This window comes from Falco rusticolus, chromosome 9 (assembly GCF_015220075.1).
Source record: "Falco rusticolus isolate bFalRus1 chromosome 9, bFalRus1.pri, whole genome shotgun sequence".
Lineage (NCBI taxonomy): Eukaryota > Metazoa > Chordata > Aves > Falconiformes > Falconidae > Falco > Falco rusticolus.
The window spans coordinates 52,788,735-52,816,562 of record NC_051195.1 but is presented as its reverse complement, the minus strand read 5'-3'; the positions used below and the strand labels follow the sequence as shown (position 1 = coordinate 52,816,562).

The window sequence follows — 27,828 nt, the reverse complement described above, 5'->3', positions numbered from 1 at the left end:
AGAATATAAATAGGCATGGATTTACAGGTCCAACGTCAGGCTCTTCTGTCACTTGACTTCTCTCCCTCAGCCTACCATTGGGCTCCTGGGAATGACCACTATTTTATTGCTGGTCTGCATCTCATGCCTTCTGCTTCTCTTTGCCACATGGAGAAGCATATCACAAAAAGAGAAGGAGCCTCCTGGTCCCATCACGGTCCCCATTCTTGGAAACATACTCCAGCTGAATCCCTGGAAGTTGCCTGAAAGCTTGAAGAAGGTAAGAGGCTGCCCTCTTCTTTCCTGTGTTGTCTCCACTGCATATAAAACAAAGTCTGGTCCAGACTGTCTCAGCTTTATTCGCGAGCTTACTTTGCACTGACCAAATGTCAGACTCAAACAGAAACAAAAGGTCTCCCAGAAATACATACTTCTGAAGTCTATGTATTGCAATAACCTACATATACAAGTCTATATATTTGCAAAAATTATGGTGATGATGAGTCCTGTGCTGACTTCATGGCAGTACTGCAATTTGCAGTGGATTTGCAATCAGGGCACTGATGCTATTGCAATATTCACTATACTCCTCCTGTACCCAGCTTCTTACCATGCCAGCAACATGGCCTAGCCCTTTTTTTGGCGGGGAGGACCCTGCTTCATTTTGCTGCCTTTGTTCCCTAGCAGGTAGGTAAGCTTTCCTGGGAGTGGAAGTAGAGAGTGAAGGGGTTGAAACAAAACAGTTTGGAGGTGAACTGTGCTGTCCATTCCCTCCCCTAGCTGGTGTTACCCATCTGTCAAACAAAAACTGTGTGTTGCAAGGCCTGGGAGGGGTTAGATGGAGGGAGTTAATCTGGAATATCTGTTCCTTAAGGGATTGTGAGGCGGTGGTGACAGATGGATGGGCAGGGCAGGTGTCCCTGGGTTCTTCAGAGCAAAACTGTGGTGACAGCAAACATCACCATGCCTATCATCAGAGGCACACATACCCATACGAGCTCCTTTTTGCTTTGGTGCTTGTGAACGCTAAGAATTGTGAGCACCCTCAGGCATTCTGCTTTGTTTCAGAGCACTAGGTGATTGAGTTTCCCACCATAAAAAAGACTGGGACTCTATCTGGTTTGCTCTTAAAAAGCGAATGTTGAGAAGTGTTCCAGGTCAGATCAAGTAGCCCAAGAATGTTCCTGCAAATGTAGCCAAAAGCAGATGCCTGGGAAAGAGCACATGACTAGTGCAAGGATGCAGTCATTCTCCGCTGACATACTTGCCCAGTTTCCAGAGGTCTGTGGCCCAGGAGATTTTAGAGACAGCTGTGGTTATGTTTGTGCTCAAAAACCCTTTAGGCACTTGTTTCCCTAAGTATATGTAACTGCTTTTTGGGCCCATGTAAACTGTTACCTGCTGTGTCCTGTAGAAAAGCATTCCAGACTGTTTTGCAAGCCCTGTGAATAGTTAACTGTTTTCTTTTCTGGGATTTGGGCTTGACACCTCACCATTTCCATTCGTATCCCCTGTTTTTTGTACAATTCCCTCTTCCCTTGGCTGTAGTTCATAGCTGAAGGATCTCTGTGCTGCTAACCAATGCCACACCTCAGCGATGCTGTGACAATGGCACATCGCCCCTCAGACCCCTTTGCTACAAACTTCTTTTCATAGGATTAACATTCAGACATGTTGTTCCTTCTGTTCCTCTTTCCTACAGCTCAGCAAGAAGTATGGCTCTGTCTTCACAATATATGTAGGCCCACAAAAGATTGTGGTGCTGTATGGCTATGATGTTGTGAAAGAAGCTCTGATCGATCAGGCAGATGACTTCAGTGGAAGAGGCAGTCTACCACTGTTAAGAAAACTCTTCCAAGGCACAGGTATGGCCCTGGTAATGTTAGCATACAAAGCCAATGCTTTCAGTACTTCAGGAACACAGCTGAGAGGAATGTGAAGGGAATGGCGTATTTCACTTACTATGTTCATGCATACAAATAGGAATAGAAGACTAAAAGCCCAACTCGTTGCTTGGACCATGGAGTAAATTGGTCCCCTAGAGAACTGCTTAAGGTCCCAGGCTGGCTTCATTGAGTGCCTTTCTATTTTCAGCATGCTTCAAATTCCGGCTAAAACTTTGTTCACTAGGTGTGCCTCTAAGATCTTACATTCATTCTCCCATTTCTGAAAATATTGACAGTTTACATATACATGGTTAAGGAACGAGCAAAAGGAAAGTCCACAGCAGAACAAAGACAAAATAATATAGGTCATCCCAGTAAGAGCCACGTTCAAGGTTAGGCCCTGAGATTATTCACCAGGGGAGTTCCCAGTACAGCATTTATCTGGGTAAAAGTACCTGTTCCCTGGTGCTATAGTACAAGTAATAATGATACTCTGTGTGAAGGCACACAGTAGAACATTTGAGCAGTTATGTCAGTGCAAAGGCCACGTGTCTGTGGCCAAGATCAACTCAGTACCAGTGCTGCCTTCTTATTTATGTCCTATCACAGTTTTTCATATTCTGAGAATAGACTCAGTTTTAATCAAAGTGCTGTGACAGATAAAATCTGTCAGCTCCAGAACTGCAGAGAAGTTGTTTTTGGGCAGATAGCAATTGAAGTGTAACTCCACAGAGAGGTGTCTTTGCATGCTGAGTACTTGCTGTGTAGGTCTCATTCAGGGGGGAAAAAACCCCAAACCTGTTTCCTCATGAAGGTCTGTTTTTCCTTCCTGTATCAGGCATTGTGACCAGCAATGGTGAGGTCTGGAAGCAACTCCGACGATTTGCACTCACCACCCTGCGGGATTTTGGGATGGGGAAGAAGAGCATCGAGGAGCGAATCCAGGAGGAAGCTTGTTTTCTCGTGGAGAGGATCAAGAACACACATGGTAGGACACAGACTTTGTGCCTGCTGGGACACTCTGCATATCTGCAGTGAGACAATGAGGGCTGTGGGGCTGCTTCACCAAATCTATGACCCAAGAAGTGGGAATGTGGCTGCTGTTTCTGCTCCCTGCTCCAATAGGCAAAGTTATCATTGCTGGGAGTAGGTCAGTCAAAGGCACTGTGACAGTATGGAGAGGCAAATGTTGGAGACTGGTGTTGGAAAGCATCCTTTATCTTGTTCTGCTTGAGGAAGAAGACAGGAAGTGGCAAAGGGAACATCTTGGCCCCAAAGCCAAGGATGTGGTGGAATTCAGCCATGGAGACAGGGCTGGGCACTGCCAGGTAGCTAAGCAACATGCACTCCTTTGCTTGCCTCCTGCAGCTCCAAGTAAATGGATCCTGAATAAGTGGGTGACCAGAGAACTCATTTACAGATACTTGGGTTTGGGTCCAGTCCATCTGAACACTAGACAATACGTCCCAGTACTGGTGGGGGTGTGCAATGGGAACAGGGACTATAAGCTGCTTTTGAGGGCAGGCCATGAGGTAACCCCCTTGGTTCCAACCTATAAATGTGTTTTCTGGCAGTATGTAGGACCACATTACTTATAACTACCTCCCCGGAGAGTGGCACAGTACCAGACTGGACTGCAGGCTTCCTTTCCACAGCCAGCCTTCAATGTGTGCTCATTCTGCCGAGGCGGGGGGATGAGGGGGGTGGGGTGGGAAGCAGGTAGAGCTAAAAGGATGCTGCAGCATCACTGTTTCTCATGACTCACTAGAAAATTCACTCTGGTTTCATAGATAAACATTCCTGCTACAAATCAAAGAAAACACTCTCACCTGCATTGCTCTTACCCTTTCTCTAGCACGGTAACACCGTATTTCCTATGCTCTACTGCAAACCTCCATTTCTGGCTCACCTTGTTACAGCATCTTTTACTGTGTACTAAAAGACTCTGCAAACAAGATATATACCACTGAAAAGTATAAAGCCATTATTTACTCTTACTGCAAATAATAAGTAGCTAGGACTAGTTATCTACTAGGCTCAGCATTAATATACTCATCACCCCTGATGAGACATCTGCTGAGTCTTCAATAGCCAGGGAGTCATCAGTCAGGCAGGGAAGGGCTGGTGCCATTCCTCCTTGGAACAGGCTGATCCTCAATGCTGCCAAGTTGCCATTTTCTGACTCCTTGTTTTTCTTTGAGAACTTAGTATCTTTTCCTGTTGTTGTTCCTCCTCTTGAAACCTTCAGATGCACCCTATCACTGTCTGCAATTATACCTTTCCTTTCTTTCTTGGGTCTAATCTCACCTTTTTCTCACACTGCAGTTCTCTTCTTACAAACTTATGTAACTCTGCTATCAAAACTAGACTTTGCTCACAGGCACTTGAACCCCTGAGAGAGTGTCATACAGCTGAGGTTACGCTAATAGAGCTCATAAACAGGGTTCAATAACCTAAAGACATGGCTCAGACAAAGTCCTTGTGGGGTCACTGGGTCTTGGTGGTGATCTTTAGGCCATTTCTAATAAACAATCTATAAGCCAGTGTTCTGTTGAGAACAGAAGAGGTACTCAGCCATTCCAACAGGGAAATTAGTTCACTTCAAGTACAGAGGAATAAATCGGATAAACTCTTCACCATCTTTTCCAAGGACTGCAAAATTCTGGCTCTCGAGAGGATGCAAAACTTCCCTGTAGTGTCAGAGGAGAGGACTATGTGAAATACTGAAAGAAAGATACCAGAGGTTTTTTATTCTTGCTGTTGCAGAGCAACCCTTCAACCCTGGAAACTTCCTAGTCCATGCTGTTTCCAACGTCATCTGCTCCATCGTCTTTGGGGACCGGTTTGACTATGAGGACAAGAAATTTCTAACTTTGGTTGATTTGATAGAGGATAACAGCAAGCTCCAGAACTCTATACAAACACAGGTGTGTAAAGCTTTATTTAATTAATACATATTTAAATTATTGTAAGATTTTATTGATTAATATTGAGTCATATAATTATTTTTTAATTGGAGTGGATTTTCCTAAATTTAGAGACATTTCTTAAAAGCCAAAAAGGCAGTGAAATAACCACTTCCTGTTGTTTTTTCTTACCTTATGGAGTTGTATGTCCAGAGAAGGATGTAATTGCAAAAGTTGCTCAATTGAAATCTATCCTTGAATATAGTCAAACCATAAAGTAAAAGGCATTAAAATCCAGTTGAATAATAAGGACCTACTGTTCCAAGACAGTTTAATTCAATTTCAATCATTTTATTCTTACAGCTGTACAATTTCTTCCCAAATATCATGGAATATTTACCTGGGCCTCATCAAAAACTGGCAAAAAATATTGAAGAAGCTGATCACTTTACTTCAGAAATTATAGCAGAACACCAGGAAACCCTGGATCCCACCTGTCCTCGAGATTTTATTGATGCTTTTATTAACAAAATGGAACAGGTAATGTAAGGGCAAGAGATTTATTGGATTATAGGAAAAACACTGCTTGAATCCCAGCATCTTTTCAGTTGTGGCAGGGCACTGGGCTTTTGCAAATACAGAGGGGAACTTAATTTTCTTGGCACTTCATTCTCTCCTCTCCATTTTCTTATCAAGGATTTTTAAACACAGGATTAACAGTACTAGCCGAAGTTAGGAAAGCTGGAGACCAATCTGGTTGAGGTAATTCAGTGCTCCTCCCATATTAAAAAAGATTCATGATATTATTTAGTAAAAGTACAAAAAATGCTGGTGTTCTGGAGAGTGAGTGTCATATTTTTGAAAGGACATGAGATGGGCTTAGAAACATACATTATGGGTATAGGACTTTCCTTTTTAAACAGGCTGCTTAGCTTTGTCATTCAGAATGTTCTGCCAAATCTTCCTCCAGGAGAAAGGGAATGGTCGCTCAGAATTCACCACTGAGACCTTGAGGAGGACCACGCTCGACTTGTTCCTTGCAGGAACAGGGACCACCAGCATCACACTAAGACATGGATTTCTGATTTTGCAGAAATACCCAGAGATAGTAGGTAATAGAAAAGGAAATAAACAATTGTAAAAATTTTAATAGGTCATGGGATCAGTTTGGACATTTCCTGTCACTACCACATGTAGCAATGGTCCCCCAACTAAGGAAACATGTATTTGCAGTGCAGAAACGTGTTAGTACTAGTATCGCTTTACTGTGAATAGAACTAAGACTAAGTACATTCATATATTCCTGGTGCACTAAAAAGCAAGTTTTGCTGTAAATATGGGGAGAGGTTTAGGCAAACAGATGGGGGACTTGTCCATTCAACACTTACTTATTTCCTGACAGAGAAAATTCAAAAGGAGATTGACTCTGTGATCGGCCAAGACCGAAGCCCCTGCATGGCAGATCGGAGCCGCATGCCCTACACAGATGCTGTAGTCCGTGAAATCCAGAGATTTGTTGATCTCCTTCCGCTTAATGTCCCACATGCTGTGATCAAAGACACCAAGTTCAGAGACTATTTTATCCCCAAGGTCTGTTCCACTATGTCTGAGAAAGGTCATAATCTCTTGAAAACAAAGATGTGTTCTATTAATTTAATTTAATTTAATTTTCAAAACCAATGAAATGTGATATAGAATTGGAATAATTCTGTTTCAAAAGGGATTCTGGCAGTTGAGTCCAACCCCTTTCTATCTGACAAAAAAAGGACTTTTCATCCTCTATGTGAAGAGGGAGACACAGCTTTCTATTTTTTTCACATAAATGTAAGCAAAGTTCTAAATTATCTGGAAGCAATATTAAATACTCTAATCAGACTCACTATTAAAATTCATTTTAAAAAATCTTTGCCATACCAATGGCATACTTTTTTATTCGTTAAAGTAATTTTAAACAGGCTAAATGTTGACTACCATTATTTTTAGCTCTGGAAACTTGTCAGTGCTGCTTTGCTTCAGTATGTCTTCATTTTAACTTTCTTATTGCTAATTCAGGACACTATGATACTCCCTGTGCTGAACTCCGTCCTACATGACAGCAAGGAATTTCCAAATCCAGAAAAATTTGACCCAGGACATTTCCTGAATGCAGATGGTACCCTTAAAAAGAGTGACTACTTCATGCCATTTTCTGCAGGTAACACCTCTTTCTATCTCAGATCCTAGACTATTGTCTCCTAGAACCGCTTTGAGGATTTTAATGGCTGTCACCGTGGTCCTTACAGTGATGTCTGTGGTCTGCTAGAGTCACTTCCGGGCAGCTCTGACTCCTGTACTGGAGTGCCAGTTGACCTCCTTTTTTAGTCATCACAAAAGCTGCTCCAGTGCATTCTGCAAGAAGAGGTGTATGAAGTGGGACTCAGCCATGCAACTTCTCTCTCTCCAAACCTAGCAGCAAAAAGCAGCAGAATATGAGAAATCAAAGCCTTCAAACTGCCTTTGCCCACTGAGCACTTTCATTGTTCTAGACACTTAGCCCCCCATTGCTTCCTGAACTCTCATGGAACAGTGGTTAAAATCAGTTACCAGCAAAACACTTCACTGCCACCTTACTTTTTATTACTTTTTGCTTGCAGGAAAACGCATCTGTGTGGGAGAAGGTCTGGCCCGGATGGAGCTATTCATATTTTTAACAGTCATCCTGCAGAAATTTACTTTGAAACCCGTTATGGATCCCAAGGACATTGACATTTCCCCATTAGCCACCAGTCTGGCAAATATACCTCGACCTTATGAGGTTTCTTTTCTTCCGCGTTAGCCAAGTGAAGATAGTTGCCAGCTCTGAAACTCATGAAAGCTCTGGTTAAACAATAGTAACTTTCCGATCTGTTGAGACTGAAACACTCAGATCATTTGCTTAGATACTTTATGGAGAGAAATGTGCTTAGAGAATAAAATTGCATGATACTTTTGTAAGCCAGCTCTAAACAGAGACAGAGTAGGAAATTGCATAGGGCAGGAGAATGCTCCCTGTGCAAAATTATATAGGGTCTCCTCTGAACGTACCTCACCTAGCTCAGGTTTCTATCTGGCTCCTGACAACCTGACATGTCAGGGTGTGTGGACTAGTGCACCGAGAGCCCTGCTGCTTCTATGCCTATCACTTGAGCCTCTCAGCACAGCAGGAACAGGTCTTGTACTCCAGGGTTTCCACAGACTCCGCTTGAGGTATCTCTCTCCTCTGTATTTTCTTTGTTGTGACCTATATGTAAAACTAAGCATAAAACAGTGGTGGGGTTTTTTTTCCTGTTAGAAGATATCACCTACGGTATTCTTGCTCCAGTACATATTCTTTCCTATGGTGGGGATGTGGTTTATTGATGACTGGGCAGGTGGGTTCTCTCTTATGTGATTACAAAGCAGGTTTGTGAAATTATAATTTATATTGCAAAATAAAGTAGTACACTGAATTGTCGTTTTTCTGATATCCCAGAACAACATCTTTTAGTAAAAAACCTGCCTCCACAAAGCTTATATTCCCCAATGTCTTCTAAGTCTTGTACATATCTGACTGTTTCATTTCAATTGTTTATATGGAGTATATTATGGCTTGAAGATGGAGCTGGCCAATGATCTATAAAATTTCAGTTCTCAGTAACAACATGGGAGAAGGCTGGACTGACCCTATGAGACCTGCCAGAACCCCAACTGTGGTTACAGAGCTGTCCACTGCGGTAAAAGAGGACAAGTTAAATAATACTGGGACACCCCTGCCACCACCCTACCCCGCAGTGCCATTTACTAGATGAACAGCAGCTTGCATTTCCCCATTATTTCATGAAGTGCGTAAAGATCATTTCAGCAATGTTACAATCAGGAGGAAAAAAGCAGATAAAAAAGGTTTACATGAGTCACCAAGCATATACATACAGGTGTAGGACTGGCATTGCTTAATTTGATCACATTCCCTGTAACGTGTAATTTATAGTGATTACAGTGAAGACAGACACCTGAATCTGCTATGTGAAAAAAGACAGAAACTGTAATATTTCAGTAACAGCTTTAACCGTTTAAGTGTAACAGGCACAACTTCCTTCCTTTCAAAGTATTAATAAGCTAGATATACCATGGGCTAATACCACAACATTGCAAAGGCAAAAGACACCAATGCCGCAGAAACATGGAAATATGAATGAAAGACACATGAAAATATCATCTAGTTTATTGCCATATACCAAAGAGGATCAACTATTACAAGTCTTCTCACCAGGTAAAAAGAAAGCACTCCATACTTTCTCTTCAGCTGTGCCATGACTAAGCTAGGCAAAGCAAAAGGCCTGGGGACAGCTTCTCTGTTCCAGACGTCTTCTTCCATGCTGAAAAGACAAGGAGGCAGTCAATACAAATCAGCAAGACGACAGCTTTAGCTCCCACAGACTCCACCATGATATGCAGCGGGCTTTGAGATTAGGGGAGGGCTAAAGCTGCGTCCTGAAGCCTCACTTTGTGTTGCCTGTGGTACAAAAAGCAGTGCAATGATAACCTATAACTATGCTCACTAGGTGCTTTAGTGCCAAGTAATGTTACCTACCGCCTCCTGGGACAGTAAGGATCAGATTTTTAAAATTTCAAACATTTAATGGATAGGATTTACCTCATCAACCTTGGTTAACCACAAAACTGAAAATCATCAGTTTAAAAAATTAACCATCATTAGCAAGCTCTACATCCCCCACAAAGCCATACTGCTCACTCTCACCCTGCCTGCTAGCACTCAGTGCTGCCTAGACTTTTTCTTCTGCTGGTACTGTTACAGACAGTGCATTGCAGTGCCCTAGGCAGGGCTATATGAATTTTCTATGGCAAACTTGACACGATGTCCTGTCACTTGACCATGTGAAAAAGTGGCTTTCAAACTCAATTAATCCATTCTGTGCACTGTTGCTATTAGTTCCCAAATACCTCTCACAGAACGCAAGCACCTCTGTGAGCTCAAGTTTCTAAGACGTTCCTAAGGTGGAAGCAGCTACAGAAGCAACAGTCAGATGGGCAAGCACCAGCAAAGAAAAGAACTGGCAAGTTCTCAAATGCACCAAAGGTGTTCCCAAGTGACAAACTCAGGGAAGCAACCCATGAGGCAAACAAACGTACTTGAGCATTTTACCCATAACAGGGCAATAGCCCTTGCCTGAGCTACTATTGTAAATTAACATGACGCGCATAATTAATTGTATGTCTGGACACTAAGGATAGATGTGGGTGAAGGGAGATGGAGTGATCAAAGGTGAATACAAGCACTTTAGAGTAGCCAGGTGTAAAATCAGGTATCTTTGATTTCTTTTGTTAAAGAGGAAAAAGTAGTGGGCAGAGTGCATACCAGAGCCTCATGTGTGCATGTATGTTACTTACCCCTTGTAGGCTGCAGGGAAGGCTGCTGAGACATTTGTGAATTCCCACAGCATTTAAAAGGGAAAGTTATGAAAATAGTGGCTTTATGCACAGCTCTCAAAGTTCTTTGTGATTCTCGCAGTTATAATTTCAAAGATTGTCCTGGTTTTGACTGAAACAGAATTAGTTTTCTTCCTAGTAGCTGGCACAGTGCTGCTTTTTAGATTTAGTATGGAGAATAATGTTGATAACAGATGGATGTTTTAGTTGTTGTTAAGCAGTGCTTACCCTAAGTCAAGGACTTTTCCATTTCCCATGCTCTGACAACACAGAGGGGCACAAGAAGCTGTGAGGGAGCATAATCAGGACTGACCCACACTAGCCAAAGGGGTATTCCATACCATAGAATGTCATGCTCAGTATATAAAATGGGGGGAGTTGGCTGGGAGGGGCCGATGGCTGCTCAGGGACTGGCTGGGCATTGGTCAGCGCACGGTGAGCAATTGTACTGTGCATCTTGGGTTTTATTCCTCTCTCTCTTCTCGTTATCTCCCTTCTCATTATATTATTATTAGTATATTTTACTTTATTTCAGTTATTAAACTATTCTTATCTCAACCCATGGGTTTTAGCTTTTTCCAATTGTCCTCCCCATCTCACCAGGCTGGGGAGAGTACGTGACCAGCTGCGTGGTACTTAGTTGCCAGCTGCGCTTAAACTGTGACAAAGATAAATTCTGACCTCTTGAGATGTCCTTGATACCTCTATACAGTAGCATGTTAAGCTATATATGACTCTCTAGAGACCCAAGAGTTGAAAGCAGCTTTGTATCACAGATTAAGCTGTCTGCTGGATTACTGATTAACACTGAAGAACTTTGGATCTGGGACCCACCTTTCTAAACAGATCATCTGTTTGCCAAACAAATACAACAGAGACGTTTTTCACATGCATCACAACTGTAACTCACAATACTTGTGTGCTGTGGTATATGCCCCGTGCACTCAATAGAGGCACACACAGAGCGAAGGTTCCTTGCAGCTTCCTTTCTTGCAGCTGAGGGAACCAAGGAGAGTTTTCACACTTGTGTTTTTGCCTTTTCAAGCTCACCTGCCCCACTTGGCTGCTTTCACTGAAGACTCAGTCCAAGGAGCATAGCTTTTCCACTCTGCAATGTGTGGCCCTCTTAATAGCCTCCCACACACATGAACACACTTTGGTTACCGATTGTTCAAATCAAGAAGCCCACAGAACTGGGGTCAAAGGACAGATTATGGATTTTACTGCCTAGCTTGTGGCATCTGATTTCTGTTCCAGCTGACTCCCTGCCCCAGCTTCCTGATGGGTTCCATTTGCAGCTGTCTGAAATACTATTGAAAAGTAAAGGAAAATCCCCAAAACCCTACATAAGTGGATTAATTCCCCAAAAATGATGACCTTTAGATGTTCCTGTGCTGTACTCATGCACTGCAAGAAATAACAAGCTCTGAGGCTCACCTGAACTCTCTTCATAGGCTAAAATGTGGCCTCCTTTATAGGAAACAGCGTATGCTTTCTACTAAGAGAGAGAGTAAAATGATTGTACATGCTGTAGGTTAGAAACATGAGTAACCAGTATGGACAATTACGCTTTAGCAAGGCTTTAGGTTTTTGTATAGTCCGGGGAACATTCGCTGTAAGAAACTGCAGAAGGTAAAAATGAACTGGTCTTTCCATTGGCTTTTCCTTTTCAGATGAAATTTTTCCTCTGTACTAAGGTGAGGTAGAAAATATTTCCTGTCATAATTCCCAGGTTAAATGCTTTTTAGCATCTTTCAAAGTAACGTTTACCTTTAAATTTGAACAGCTATTCACTTGTCACATTGATTCTCGTTTTATATTTCAAATTTCAAACAGTGCATCCTATTTTATTGCATAGCATTCCTATATCATGTCTGTACTGCATTGCTTTCTTTAACTACTCCTTATGCAGTGCCTTTAAGTAAAATTCTTTAACTTGCTATCATGTCAGAAAGATGCCTAGTTTCTTTATGGCAGCCTCCCTGAATTTCCTTTGTTCCTAATTCAACTCTTTGAAAATGAGGGGGAGAGAGAGGGAGGCCAATAGCCCCTGGTGGAAAGTAGCCCTGGCTACCTTAGGATCTACTTGTACCACTGGGATGACATACCCAGTTACAAGGATGGAAAGTTGTGTGAGGATGCCACCACAGCCATCTGCTCTCCAGGTCATAATCCAGACCTTACAAGGTGCAACAGCTATCATCTACAGCAGAAAGAGACTAGGACCATTTAATGCCAGTGAGCCAAAGATCTCTCCAGATTCTGCCAGGCATTGCTCCCATATTAAATGAAACATCAGCTCTTCCCGCTTCTGTCTTCTCAGTTTTATCCTCCCAAAAGAACACCTCTGCCTAGGCAAAGCCTCACAGAAAAGTACCTGTTCCTATGGAGAACTTTTGGGAGAGTGGCATAAGTCCTTTTCCACTGAACTCTACACCTCTGTTAATCAATCAGAGCTTATTTTACAACATAAGGTCTATACAACACCACTGCACATACTGAGCCCAAATGTATTGTGAACGTGGGACCAAACTGAGCTGAAACAATTTAACAAAAAAGAACACAGCTTTTAAGTTACATCCACTTGCCTCAGGGAAGTTATTCTTCAGCTGCAGCATGTTTCCCATGAGGGGCAAAGGAAATGGCCCAGAAGGCAGCTTCCCTGTTTCAGACATCTTCCTCCGCGCTGAACAGACAAGGCAGACAATGCAAAACAGCGAGAAAATTATTGCAGCTCCTGGAGATTCCATTGCAAAGTAGAACAGGGGTGTGGGATCAGGAAGGGATGAAGCTGCATCCTGGAAGGCTCACTTTATGAAGCCTACAGTAAAACCAGCAGTGCAAAGGAAACCCATAGCTCCTTTCATTTCCTCTGGGTTAAGCATTTTAGGCAGAAAAGAATCATTCACTGCTAATAAACTTGGATGAACTACTTTAATTTTTAAGTCTTTGTGACCTTTTCTAAGGTCAACCTTGTTCTACTGTAACATCAGAAAGCAGGGACAAACATTCATCATTAACAAACCCTGTCATACTTTCATAGCATGCCTGTCTTCTGCCTATTACTGTTGCTTATAGGTCTGTCCTCTGATGAGATGCTGCAAATACAACAATGTAGTTATCTTCAGGCCATTGTATACACTTACGATTACCATCCCATTGGATATCTTTTAACATTTCTATTGAACACGAGTACCAGGTTAAAAAGTATACACTTCATTCTAGAAGAGCCGTTTTTCAGCTGTTGGACATGCTGCAGTTTCCACTAATGATTTAAGAGCCCATTCTGAAAACCATGGGCATCTCCACAAAGTACTGCTCTGAAAGTTAGATGACTTCAGAATAACTTGTTAGAGCGGCTGGGTAGAACCGTTTTGAGGTACTGGGGAAAAAAAATCTTCCTCTGGAACTGAACTCTTCTGTTTCTGCTTAAAGAGCTGTATTTGCTAGGCTGTTTTTCACTCCCTGGTTTGCAGTTGCAGTCCAGGTCCTCAAGAATTGATTCAGCTTTGAAGCAGCTGCATAAACTGCTTTGATGAGATACTTTGCCCCTTGATTCTCAACTGTCAGCCCTCCTTTTCCTCTGTTCTCTTCTGCATTCTTCCTTTCAAGCACCTGCTACATCCTTATTGTATTTTACACCAGAAAATGCTGCAGAGACGGAGATGCAGTCTCCCTCTGTACCTCGGTACCTTCTCTGGAATATCTTACAGACTCCTCAGGTAAAATGTTTGAGCAGCAACCAAGTTGTGCCTCTGCTTTTGGACTATACACTTCCCCAGTACAATGCTGTTCACACACCCCTAGGTATGGCTCTTCTATGGTGCTGCTCTCCGAAGATCTGCAATCCTTGCCATGATTTGGGTTCTACCAGCCACACAGAAGACTCTCAAGCAGAGAGGGGAGTAGTTTCTCAGAGACAGAACCGGGAACACAGCTGTCAGCTCTTGGCCTAACTGGGATGTCACTGTCACGCAATCCTCCAGCCAGCCAGGTAGTCAGTCTCTTAAATTTCCTCCCAGTCGAGTCACTTGTGGGACACGCCTTTCCCGTTTCTGCTTCCTGGAGGTGGGATACTCAGAGTTTGTGCAGGAATTTGCTATTTCTTAGCTCTCCACTGAAAACACTAAGCACTTGTTGGCAATGCATGGCTAGATGGATTTCCATCTTCAGAGTTCCTGAAGGTTTTCATCTTTGTGGTTGCAAAATAGCATTGTGTTTTCTATGCGTAGAAAAGCAACTTTTTCAACAGGAACAAGATTTGGTCCTTTGCCTTTCTTGCTTGAGCTTGCAGAAGTTTTCTGTGCTGACACATTGCTCCCCTGGGGCTCTCCTGCAATCCTGTCAGGGAAACACAAAGAAAAGAGACATGCCACGTTATTCTTCTTTGAAATTTTCAGTGCCCCGATCACAGAGATTCCTAGACCTTCCAACAGCACACTGGGTTGCATGTGGTGAGTGGATCTCTTCATCAAAGCAACTATCAAATGCACCTGTGGCTAAAACAAGACACGGCTAAGCCAGCAGTTCTACAAAACCAGACCCACGTAGAAGTGTCTCTGAAGTACATTTAAACCAATTCTTGAGCCTGCTCTTTGCCTTGCTATAGACATAGAAACCAGACACTGGGACTCTGACTATGAAGAGGTGGGATGGGGCAGGTCATGAAGGTCCCTGCAGAATGAGCGTTCTCCACGTGAGGCAAGTACAGAAGGAACGCGATACAATGGGTTTACTTCCATGTGACCACATTTAGCTATCCACTGTCACTCAGTCCCCTCGATCCCCCTGGGCCTTGAGGAGTGAGGAGCAATAGCTGTTAACAACAGCTGCATGGATACTGTCTTAAGAGGGCACCATCCCAATTTTAGTCATGACCCTGACAGCATCCTTTGCTTTCAGACATGTCTTTGGAGCCTTAAGTGCTGATTAGGGCTTACAGCTACTATGTGTGTACTCCAGAGGGGTGTTTTGTACAGTCACAATCTATTTAGTCACAAGTTTCCAGTTCTCTGCTGAGCGGAGGAAAACCTCTAACCCTTGTGCCCCTGAGAATGTGTTCTTTCTTAGCTAGCACTAGCCTGTCCTTGGCTACAACCCTGTCTGCCCAAACACAGACAATCCTTATGTCCAACTTCCACGCTAGGAAAACTTCCTACTGGGTACTGGGCTGCTGCCATGTCCATAGCTGCCCTTGGCAACATAGCATGCTCCAGGCACACGTTACGGAAGGAAAGCCTTGCTGCCGCAGGGTAAGCTTGGTACATTAAACCATGCTTAAGAAGGGTGAGTCACACAACCATCTCCTCTTTTAAGAAAGACTAGCAGCCATGAAACATCTTTACTATTATGTGCCTCCTATGGTCTCAAGATGAAAAGGTGTCCTACTGGGTCCAAGGCTGTCGGAAGCGCTAGAGGGTACAAACACAAAACAGAGGAGAGCCGTGCTGTTCTTCTTGGCCACTTCAAAACTTACATAGCAAGACTGATGTTATGACCCCAGTGACAGTGAATCCTCCTTACTGTGGAACCATGAGTTTTGGCACCCCAGCTGGAATGAGGACATTCAGTTATGTGTTAAGGAAACGGGAGAGTGACCAGGTGTTGGTACCCATGTCGGTGTGAGTTTCTCCTTTAACAGATGGCAGCCCAGATGGGACGCTAAGACACAAGAGGAAGGAGTCAGGAATCTCTTCTGGACGTATCTGTTAACAACGCTCTGCTGCCGGCAACTAGGTGAGATCACCTGATGAGACTTAGACACAGGTAATTCCAGACACAGACCTGAAAGTGCTCCTGTGTTTAAATTTAAAAAAAAAAAAATCACATACAGGTGAGGAAGGTAATAAATTTAATAAGGTTGGGAATATGCCCAGCGTTGAAAGAGGGGGTGCCCCTTGCTGAGGTTTTAGAGAATTGGAAAGATATCCCTGGCACAGGCTTTGCAGAAATGAAAATAGATTATTTTGTGCCAGGACGAATGGCCATTCCTGACTTGTACTGGAGGAGGAGGACCGATGGATATGTGACCTCCTAGAGGAACTTGTAAGCCTCATAAACAAAAAGTTTTGGGAATTATTTTAGAAGACACTGACAGCCAGGATATTGATTATTGGTATATACAGTATCATTGGGCACAGCAAAGAGGTAAATCACCTAAAACAAGGGGAAGCTCACTTGCCTCTACCCCAGAGACAGAGAAAACTGACCTTCCCACTGCAGGAATGTACCCTTTGAGGCTGGAATACATTCGTAACCCCAGAGCAGGACCCGGGGCTCCTCCAGAGGCTCCTTCTGTCAGTCACTGTGGTCATGAGACGTGAACACTGGAGATGGAAATGTGGTCGCTTGGCAGAGTAAAATGCCGAGATGGAGAGAGGATGCTGAAAGATGTGCACAAATGGTATTGGGAATTGTTACAGATTATACTCCCAGCTAGAATGCTAGAAAAACTCTGAGAGTATTATTCCAAATGGAACAGGGGGAAAGAATTTTTCAGAAAGATAGAAAAACTGCTCAGAGAAGACAAGGACTTAATCCTTGGCCCAAACAAGATCCTAATTGGCAGCCTCTGTTACTTTCTAATACTTTAGCATGGTTTTTTTGTGGAAGTTCAGGACATAGGCAATGGGAATGCCCACTTTGCCCGACAATCTCAGAACAAGGATTGACACCCCCACATCATCCATGGCCTCACTCACAACAGATGAATAAGATTCTCGAGGAACTGCTGAGAGATGAACCTGGAAGGAACAGGGGTAAATGAGTGTGGACAAACTGCTGCAAAGGTAAATGGAATTCTATTCAATTTTTTTATCAGAAGAAACAAGTTATTGCTAAAGGGGTAGTAGGCAAGGAGGTGAAATACCTTTTGACACCCCTTCCAACTGTTTTAGCTGGAAAAATTGCATAGGGAAGATTCATAGTTTCTCCTAATTACCCTATATCATTATTAGGGAGACACCTGTTGCAGGAAATGTGGGACACTGGTATCTCAAGGGCCTGACGGGATTTGCTTAATCCCTATGGTTTCTGAAATTGTGCATGTTTTAAAAAAATAAAGAACTTCATTTTTAAATACCATTGGGATTGAATGCAGTTCCCTGGGAATTGTGGAGTACCTTGAGTGAGGATGTGAGATTATTAGTATCAGCAGGACTGGTGGTAATAAAAACAAAAGGAGGGACTCTCCCCTCTATTAAACAGTATCCTGTTGTTGCAGAAGCAATCCCAAGCATTCAAAAACAACTTTATTTTTTCCTGAAAAAAAGAGGAATTCTCAGAGAATGCCAAAGCCCTTACAATACCCCAATTTTACCTGTAAGTAAGCACAGAATAGATGAAGATTGGACTCCAGAGTATAGATTTGCTCAGGATCTGTGTGTGGTGAATGAGCATGTTACCTCACCCGATAGTTCCAGAGTCTAATTTAATACTTACTCAGATACCACCGTCGGCAAACTCTTCTAACAATCTTAAAAACCTAAATTTTTCAGGACATTCTACTTTAGTTCAATATGTGGATGAACTTTCTAGCCAGTCATACAGAAGAAGAATGTGCGAGAGACACTGAATACCTGTGTATATGACTTGCAAAAAAGGGATGCCGCGCATCTCTATCCAAATGACAACTTTTGTCTAGGACAGCTTATTGTTCTTGTACTCTAGAACCAGTAATTAAAGGAACTCCCCTTTGTATACGGGCTACAGCAACTGCTGCTGTGCTAGTGGAAAGAACTCTGACTGCTGTCCTGGGACACCCCCTGACAGTATGTGTACCCCATTAAGTGAAAATACTTTTGAACCAACATACAGAAAAAACACTTTCTCAATAAAGTGATAAAGTACACACTGATATGAAGCAGTGCTTTTACCTGCAGACAGTGTGAGACTTGAAAGATGTAATAACCTTAATGCCACTGCCTACAGAGGGAGAAAAAGATGATCACAATTGTTAACAAGGGGTAACCACAACAAGTAAGCCATGAGATGATTTAACAGATCAACCTTTAGGTAATCCAGATTTGAGGTTTTTTACAGATGGATCATCATACTGTGAAGACGGCTGGCACTGTACTGGATACACGGTTACTAGAGATTCAAGTTTTGCTGGCCAGACCTTTACCTCACAATCTAGGTGCACAAGGTGCAGAAGTTGTTTCCTCTCACTGAGGCTGCAAAATACGCACTTGGACTGCAAGTTAACTTTTACACAGGCTCTCAGTACGCATTTGGAGCTTGTCATGCTACAGGTATGTTATGGAAGAGTGTGGGTTTCTTACCTCCTCAGGTAAGACCACAGCACACGGAACTTTAACTGAAGAATTATTGGAAGCAATATAAGTGCCCATAGAATTGGCAGTGATTTACGTAAAGGCTCATACCAACTGCCGAGACAATGTATCTCAAGGAAATGCCTTGGCTGATGAAGCAGCAAAAGCTGCTGCATGGCAAGTGACTTGAGCAGTGACTCTGATTCTGACTGAGCAGGGTAAGGCTGAACTCCCAGATGGAACTCATCTCTACGAAGATCGACCCGAAGAAGAAACACAGACCTGGGAGAAACTAGGAGCACAACAACGGGACAGGCAGTGGCTATTAGGAAGTAAACCACTACTTCCAAAGAGGTATTTACTACCTATCACTTGCTGGCAGCACAACAGAGCTCACGAAGGGCCAGAAAGTATTGCTCTTGAAATCCAAGAACTGTGGGCAACCCCTGGAATTTATGCAGCAGCCAAAAGAATTTGTGAGGGCTGTTGGCTATGTAAAGAATCTGCCTCTTTAAGAATGAAGACACTGCTGGGAAAGACACCTTCAGCAACAAAAGAATCCTTTTCAAAACCTTCAGACTGATTATGCTGAAATGCCTGAAGTAACGGGGTTCACATATTGTTGTTGTTGATCAATTGTCAGGGTGGGCGGAAGCTTTCCCTACTCAGAAAAATGACTCAAAAACAGTTGTTAAAGCTCTCTTAAAGGAAATTATTCCTAGATAGGGAGTTCCAGAGCTAACTAATTCTGACAGGGCACTCATTTTTCTGCAGCTGTATTAAAACAGATTTATCATTTGTTAGGAATTCGATCACAATTACAAACTCCCTATCATCCAGAATCCTCAGGACAGGTAGAGAGGATGAATAGAACTCTCAAAGAGAAATTTATCAGTCTGTAAACAGACTAGGTTAAAAAGACATGAAGCGTTAAATTCAGGTTTACGGGATGTAAGAAACACTCCCAGGCAGCCAATTGGAATTTCTCCGGCAGAAATTCTTTTTGGAAGGACTATAGCACTACCAGGAACTTATGTCACAAAGACAAGTTTGTTGAATGGAGGCGAACAGGTAACCCAATTTTTATTGGGTTTGCGGAATTCTTTTTCAGATTTGAGAAACCATGCATATTGGTATCCAGGAATTAACATCTTTGTTCCCTGACCTATCAACATGGTTAAAGAAACGGATAGTTACAATACCTGTTGTGATCTTTATAGTTGTGTCTGTGATTGCACTAATGCAATGTTCTGTAACTTGTGTGACTGGCTTAGTAGCAAAGTTACAAGAAAGAACTTAGTTTAATAGCTGAGATATTCCGTACCTGAAATGGAAATAATAAGACAGAAGGAGAAAATCATTAAAAGAAAATGTATTTTGAATGAAGGAATGTAAAGTGCTGAACCAGCTAAATGGCAGTTCTTCTGCTCTTGCATTTCCTAGATAAATCCTTCCCTCTTGCACTGCTCTATGCTATCCGGGTTCCCAAAGGTCCAGCCTCGTCGCCTGTATGCTTCTCTGACATCGTCACAAGTATCGCAGCACCTGCAAGAGCACAGTCATCATCTTATCATCTTTACAGCAATAAAGAGACACTCCAGCTCAGGACTCCAATCCCCGGTGGATTTCATTTCAACAAATCAACAAAGCAAACATCAGGGACTGGACACCGAAAGGTGGTCTAACGCTCCTGAAGGAGCTTGAGCTTCCCGACGTACTTTTTGAGATTTTGGCAGGAGGACGCAAGCTGCTTTAATGCAGCGCTTAAGTCTGAAGAGGACTTTAGCCATCCATTCAGACAGCCAAGTCAATCCTCGGCAAAGAAATTTGCTGCAGAAACGACATCAGTCTCCCACAGTTCTGAGCAGCTTGGAACTTGCCCACGTGAACAAAGCATCTGCCTGTGTCTGTTCCTCCCTTCCTCTGTTTTAAGGGCAAGACTGCTGACATTGGAGGCAGGGTTAACGGCAAACTTTCTTCATTGCTCTTCTACCTCTGGACAACATCTTCGCTCACCACAAAAAAAAAACAACAATTGTCTGTCTTGGTTCCGTGTTGCGCTGGACAAGACAAAAAGTTGAAGGCCGGAATCATGAATCCCTCAAGATGGAAACTTCTCTGGGGAAGGACGCAACTTGACAGATGGCCGCGACTGAGAGACGGGACGCAGCTTGATGCAAGCAAGCGTCACTTCAATTAGCCTAACAGCATTATTATATACACATAAGCAATTGTTACATCTTATTCCGATTAGTTATAGAATACGCAAGTTTTTGGACCACGTGGCAACTCGCGCGAAGATCTCACACTAGCTATTTAGCAATTCAGCAACAGTTCAACAATTCAACAATGTCTGCAGTTCTTGCACCACCTCCTCGAGCAAACTGACAAACCGACCACCTTATTTCTCGGATAGTCTCAACTTGGCATTTAGTCCCCGTTTCTATACCCTTCAGTAATTTCTCATGTCCCTTATCACCAGGGCTTGAGGCCCACAAGCTCAAGCACCTTCCTTTCAACTAACCGATTGTTACTTGTGGTCCTGCTTCCCAGGCCCCCTCCTGCAACAGATGTGACAAACTAAGTTACCACACGGAGCTAATAATAGCTAAGGATAGTCCAGAACCTGCAGACTATCACGAATCCATTCTTACACAAATTTGCAGGTAGAAGGAATGAGAAACACCAGATGACACCCGTCGTTTGTGTGAGTGATAGGCGTCTGGTCTTTGCTCCCATAAGGATGCAAAGCCTGCAGCAGAAGCGAGAAGGCAAAGCCATAACCGGGTTTTGTTCCGAGACAGCTCGCAGAACGGTGAAATAGTTTGCACAGCTCCCCTCTGGACACCAAGCAATCCCAGAAAAGGTTCCGTTTGCTAAGATACAATCTTTGCGCTACTGCCCTTGAACAGGCACGCAGACAAAACAGACAACCTAACTCTGCACGCTCTTAACAAATCGTGAGTGCAGCACAGGCATACTAAAACACAACAGCTCTCCCCATTCTACGAACAGGTGCCCAGGAGGATTTCACTGCACGGACTTTCACAGACATTTTGGAAAAGAAAAAAAACCAAACCCAACACGTATGCCACATTAGCTGTACCGATTCAAGCACTAAGAAGATGGAAAGGTTACCGAATGTCCTCCGCCTCTGCCCCGTAACAGCTTTCACAGCAATCGGCATCCAAAGCATTTGGATCAAACGCCTTTTCTTCTTCTTTCCCCAGTTCTAACACAACAGAGGACTCAAGGTGACGAGGCACGTCTAGAAACACTATCCTGTACTTCCGCTCTACGCCCAGTAACTGTTCTACACGTGAATGAAATGATCTTGTGTCAGAATCTGCACATCCTGCACCCGAAGCTCACCTGAAAGAACGCATAGAGCCTGTTGAGCTGCAAAGTAAGATCAAGAAGCAGAGCAGCACTTGCCATCTGAAGAACACCCTCCACAGAAAGAGCCAGCCACCCGAAAGCCTTGCTGGGGCGCCGGTCAGATGTTACTTGCACAAAGGCTTTGTTAAGACTTTGTCTAAAGCAGACCCAAACAGCAAGTTGCAACTGATACCGGACCTGTTACACAAACACCACTTCAAATAGCAGACAACAGCGTGTAACGCGTAATCCCGTCCCAAGATACACAGGGAACACAGTTATACATTGCTGCGGAGCTAGATCAGCGTGGGAATCTCCCAAGCGGAAAACTGACACTCAGTCCTCCAGAAAAACGGTGCTGACAACGCACACACATGAACCACTGGCTTGCTAGAATCTCCAAGGAATTTCTGTCTTTGTCACGACTTTACAATTCTGCCAGTGCCTGTGCCGCCTGTGTGTTGAATGCACAGCCACAGTACAGCTGGGGCACAAACCCGCGGAGTTTTATGTTCTTAAGTGCAGAAGGCTGCAGAGGGACTCGTAAAAGAGGAGATGAGAGCTGGTGACAGCTGAAACCCGCCAAAGGGCAAGACATGCCTCCAGAAAACTCAAACAGGACCTCTGTTTTTCCAAAAACCAAAACAAATACCAAAAGGTCCGCAAGCTTTGGAGCTCGGAATAAGCGAGCCAAGGAACTGCACGTCTAAAATTTTCAAGACCACGGGTTCCTATTAGGAGAGGCCCCTGAAAACCAGGCCGTTTCACTCACGAATCCTGAAGGACAGGACCAAGTCTGCTGGATTACAAAAGCCCTCTAAGGCTCACTGTCTAGGCACCGCCGCACTACCCTCTTACGAGCCTCAAGAAGGTGGCTTCTTGGGCTTCTTGGATAACTAAGGCCGGGGCAGGTGATAATGCAGACACTGCTGAGGGGACAAAAATGTTATCGGGACCCTCTTTGTTGAGATTGGGAGGCAGACCAGCTGGACAGAAGTGAGTATTAAAGACATCTGTATTAGCCACGGAGCCACGGGGGGGGGGGGGGGAAGAGAGATTTAAATTAGAAAGTATGAAATATGCATAAAATCAATCATTAACCTCGCTTCTTTCATCAAATACTTTATGGTAGTCATGACCAAGCAAATACGAACTTTTAGGAAAGTATACCCATTCTTAAACCACTGTACCAGACTCACTTTCTACAGCTTCCAACATTCAAACAAGTTGAAAGTACGCTTAAGAATTCAACCAGTATGGGTTTTGATCCTGTAATTACACTAAAAGATAGTGTCAGGAAGAATGCAGCTTAATAATTCCTACGCTTTGTCAAAGCCATGATTCCTGCCATTTGAAGAACACCACCTGTACAACACACGGCGTCTTTCAAGATACAGCAACTAGTAACAGCTTTCCGAATGTAATCGGTAGCTGCCCCGTCGAGTTGTCTCCGAGAGCACCCAGAGGTACCGCACACAGCTTAGATACCATAAAGAAACCGCAGTACGTAAAACCCCACATGCAAAGTTTCATGCTGTTACCATGGTCCTCCACTTGCATGCAGATATGACACACGACGCTGGAAAACTCGGCCCGTGTTAAAAGGAAGGAAACGGTAAATGACAATAATAAAAAATTTAAACATTCCCATTGGATGGCGATAGAGGGTTGAATTAATGAGATGACATCCCGGCACAGAATGCCGCCTACCACAGAAATCATTAAGCTATTACCTATTTTAGTGCAACTATGATCAGGAAAAGCCTCCACATACTACTCCATAATACTTAAGGTCAATGGTAAAGAAAATGTATTTTTAACTAAGAAATTTAAAGCGCCGAAGCAGCTAAGTGGCAGAACCAGGCCTCGTCCCTAGCGTAGCCCTCGTCCAAGGGTGGTTTAAAACCCAGTCCAGTTGATCAGTGGGAGAACAGAGAAACAACAGATGACCAATTTGTGCACACAGGCACTCTCAGAAACGCCAGTGTTTTTAGAAAATTTAGTAAACGAATTGCTTGTTCAAAGACGAAGCGCGCTTGAAGGAGCATGTGAGTTAAAGCAGGCAGAAAGAAGATCACGACTCGAGGAGGAGCTAGGAACTGAGAAGATGCATCACCTGGGACAGAGTCAGGCGATGGATCTGCAGCACCGACAGGACCAAAGGAAACGCCTACAAACTTCAGACGTTGACTAATGGTTTGACACGTGTATATAAGCTGTGCTGTATCCCTTGGTTCTCTGCCACTCACTGGGGTGGTGGCCCAGCTCTGACTTGTGACTCAAGCAAGCCCAGCTGGTACCTACGACGGTGTAAATTTTTCCTTTAACAGACAATACTGCTACAGTTGCACCTCAAATAACTGACCGAACAGCAAGTGTTACTAACAGAAACTGAGAATCCTAGAGTTTCACCAAGACGGGTGGACACTTCCAATCTAAACATGCCACACTGGTGATGGAAATCAAACCAGCCACCGCCCTTTTCCAGACGGCAGAAGAAATCGCTTGTTGCGGGCAGTGGAACTTGATTGCTTTCAAAATGCCTCTCCCGGATGAGACTGTTTGCTCCCTGCAAGTTTCTCTTCCTCTCTGTTGATAATGTAAGGAGCGAGAACAACCGGTTCAGACCGAGTAATCCCAGCGGGGGCTGGCAACACAAGTAAGGAGGAGGCCTACATGTGGCAACAGAGAATTAGATACAGAAAAGCGGGGTTTGGACCCCAGACATCACATTCGTAACGCCACAGCCTCCGAATACAGAAAGGCTGCTAAGTGGCACAACAGCAAGAACTCCATCACCACATTCCCATGACAACAGGAGAAGCTCTCGTACCTACCCACTGTTCAGCCCTTGGCTTAGTTTAGCCTTTCAGCTTCAAGAACAGAAAAGTTAAATCCGAGTTACAACAAATCAGCAAACTTAGTTCATGCCAATACACGGAACTACACTATCTCCCAGAACAGATAATAAGGAGCTCACGTTTTAGAAAGACAAAGTCGGGACAGCATTACCATTCCATTGCAACACTACCAGAATCGTTCCTGGTTTGTATTCAAGTAAAACAATTAAGTCATAACATGTAAAAAATGCAGACGAGAGGTTTATGTAGCAGAGGACCACTTACTCCAACTTGTAACTAAATACATTTCAGTCGATACATCAGTTATCAGGTATGCATTAACACACACAAAGTAAACGCAGTAAGATGATAGTTTAGGCTTAAGGGTCAAGTCCAGTGGAGCCTTCCCTGGAGAGAGGCTCTTTCCTCGAACCAGCTCGTCCCACCTGTCAGCCTCCTAGGCTTTAAAGATGCAACCCGAGTCAAGTTTTGCCAGAACAGCTGCTTGATTCCTAGTAGGAAAAGCCTAGCCACTCAGCAGCTTTGCTCCTGAAATGCATCAACGAGTCCCTCTCTCAGTTTCAGAGGGACCAGGCAAAGACTTGCCTCGCAAAAGTACCGAGCATTATACACACACACGAGCTTGTCTGATCTGCCAGGGTAATAGATTTGTGTCCTATAAACTCTTCAAGAGTTTGTGGTGTTTAAAACACTGTGAATTCAGCCGTCCCTTGTTCCCATGAATCTCACAGCAGGCATACGGCGATGGAAAGACTAAGAGAACATGCATCCAACAATGGCAGAATAGCATCTTACCGTGTCTCTCTGCTTCTGGAGTCACACGATTGGCAGCTTTATCCAAGCGTTGTTTAATCGGCTTGTGCTCTACGTCCAGCTGCTGCTCGCCTGCTACGTCCATGGCATCGATGCTCAAATCTGAAAGCAGCGAGCAAGGAAAGCGGTCTATGAACACGCAAGTGTTACGGCCTGCGGCAAGCTGAGGAAGTGCAAAGACAGAACCTTTCAGCCAGCAGGGTAAAAACGCGCCAAACCGGGAGAGCGTGTACTGCTAGGGCCAAGTGACCTACAGGGAATAAAACGCACGATGCAGCAGGCTAGATGGCCCTCTCGGGTACAGGGTTTGGTGTCCCAGAAGGACCGTTTCCCACTTCCAAGAAAGCGCTACCCTGAAAGGTAGACGCGCTTAGGGCAAAAAGCCAAAAGCAAACCCCTCAAAGCCCAGAACCATTCTCAGGAAGACAGGAGGAGTTAAGACTAAAATTGGTTGAAAGCTGCCTCCTACCTCTTCCCCCGCCACCTTTCCCCCTTCAACATCAACACATTTCCTGCTGATCCCTTTTCACAAAAAAAGATTGAGGCCTGTGCTGTCAGCTTGGTATCGAAGCACCACGATGCGCTCGCCGGCTACACGCTCTCTTAGAAGGCCGACAGCTTCTCCGCACACAACGGCCGAGGCTTCCAGTCTCTCTGGCCTTCCCACGCTCTGTTAAACGTGAGGAAGGCAAAGACCGATAACAACTCGGGGGGTCAGGAGGAAGTCAAGATGCACTACATCTAGAGCCCAGCGCATTACCACAACAGAACAAGAGGCAGGAACGATCTGTAGACAGGCAGATAACATGCACGGCAGTAATACCCAGTCAGACTTGCAGGACTTCCAGTCACTTCATCCCACAAAACTTTGTTTTGAATTTAGTTAAAAGGTAATCAGATTCTTAACGCTCATTCTGCTTTTACAACTTCTGGAGAAAGGCTAACCCGTGGCATCGGCATTACAGTCACAATTCAAGTACAAAAACCACGGCAAAGCTGTGCCTTGCCAAGTGACTTCCAAAGCAGGCTCTCGAGCCTTTCAACAAGGCAGTCAAATCTGGAGTCCCAAGGGAACTCTGTGCCAGCTCTGTCAGTACGGCCGAGCTCTCTGACAAAGTACACCGCCATGCAGAAAGGTAAAGTGGGTTTATACCTCAGGCTCGTTTACAATCCAGAAAAATAATACTGCCCGACTGGGCGCGCTGGTTTAAGCGCCCAGCAGGCCTGGCTGCGTAACCACGAGCGACCACCAATTCCTCCCAGTCTGCTGCCCAAGCAGCAGCGCAGCACTCTGAAGCAGCGGGCACACTCGAGGACCTCGCGGGCCCTCGGCAGCTACAGACGTTACCCCTCCACAGTCAGCAGTCCGACTCACAAGCACAAGGCATATGTGGAAAAGTAACATCTAGACTGACCTCCAGTTTAGCTCCCCTTGACTTGTCAGCGTACGGTTCCGGACGAACCTAGGTACAAAGAAAAAACAAGAGCCCCGTTTCACTCGGAAGCAAATCAAAAGGCCTCTCCCCTTCGGCTGCTCTGGCCCAGGAGCTTGCCTGTGTCAAGACACAGGATCAGCGAGACACCTCCCAGCCCTCCCCGGTAGCTAAGCGCTTGCCGTTTTGTAATGCTTTTTAGAGAAATCAGCAATCGGGGGCGAGGGGTGGGGATCCCACCGCCGGCTTCCTTTTCTTTCTCTCGCCTGCAGACGGCGGGAAGAGGCGCCTGAGCCACCCCCCTGCGACAGCGTTACAGCAGGCCCAAGGCAGCCTCTGCGGCCCGCGGGGGCCGGCAGCCCCAGCCCGCTGCCACGGCCACGGCCAGCGGCTGGGGGAAAGACGAAGCCCCGCGCAGAGCTGCTGCGGCGGCTGCCCGGGCAGCCCGGAGGCGGCGGGGGGGGGGGGAAGGTGCGCCGAGAAAAAAAAAAAAAAAAAGCAGCACCGCGAGGAGCCCGCTGACCACCGTCACTGCCGGGGAGTCGAGAACCGCCGGCAGCCCCGCCGGTCCCGGGCCGCCCCAGCCGCCACCAGGCGCTCCCCGCCGCGCCGAGCGCCGGCCCGCCACGCCCCCCCCGGCCGGCCGCTGCCCCCCGGCGAGGCCCGGGCCCGGGCTCGCCCGCGGCCCCCGGCCGCCCTCAGCCCGCCCGCTCACCCAGCGCGCCGCCGCACGTCCCGGCCCGAAAGTCTTCCAGGCTCCCGGGGAAGGCCCCGCACCGCCACAGCCGCTCCAGGGCGCCGCGTGGCCGGGAATAAACCCACCTTCCTACGCCCACGGCCGCCGGCCCCGCCCA

The 27,828-nt window shown here is 44.9% G+C and overlaps 1 protein-coding gene and 1 long non-coding RNA gene across 8 annotated transcripts; one reads left to right on the top strand and one right to left on the bottom strand.

The window, feature by feature from the left end:
• The first annotated feature begins 27 nt into the window (after positions 1 to 27).
• On the top strand, positions 28 to 8,302 carry LOC119153140 (cytochrome P450 2H1-like). Its single transcript, XM_037399084.1, has 9 exons — positions 28 to 259; positions 1,682 to 1,844; positions 2,704 to 2,853; positions 4,632 to 4,792; positions 5,135 to 5,311; positions 5,742 to 5,878; positions 6,169 to 6,361; positions 6,824 to 6,965; positions 7,405 to 8,302. Exons 1-9 carry the CDS (start codon positions 92 to 94, stop codon positions 7,584 to 7,586), a joined length of 1,473 nt encoding a protein of 490 aa, XP_037254981.1. The 5' UTR covers positions 28 to 91; the 3' UTR covers positions 7,587 to 8,302.
• Positions 3,616 to 27,812, bottom strand: LOC119153141. Of its 7 annotated transcripts, XR_005106061.1 has the most exons (5): positions 27,690 to 27,812; positions 26,957 to 27,004; positions 25,524 to 25,643; positions 10,061 to 10,065; positions 3,616 to 3,629 (listed from the first exon to the last, which is right to left on the bottom strand). It is a non-coding gene; the product is annotated as an uncharacterized LOC119153141 (long non-coding RNA). The 7 variants fall into 7 exon arrangements; XR_005106059.1 differs by lacking the exons at positions 3,616 to 3,629; positions 10,061 to 10,065 and adding an exon at positions 13,137 to 14,557; XR_005106064.1 differs by lacking the exons at positions 3,616 to 3,629; positions 10,061 to 10,065 and adding an exon at positions 16,582 to 16,599.
• Between the last annotated feature and the right edge of the window lie 16 nt (positions 27,813 to 27,828).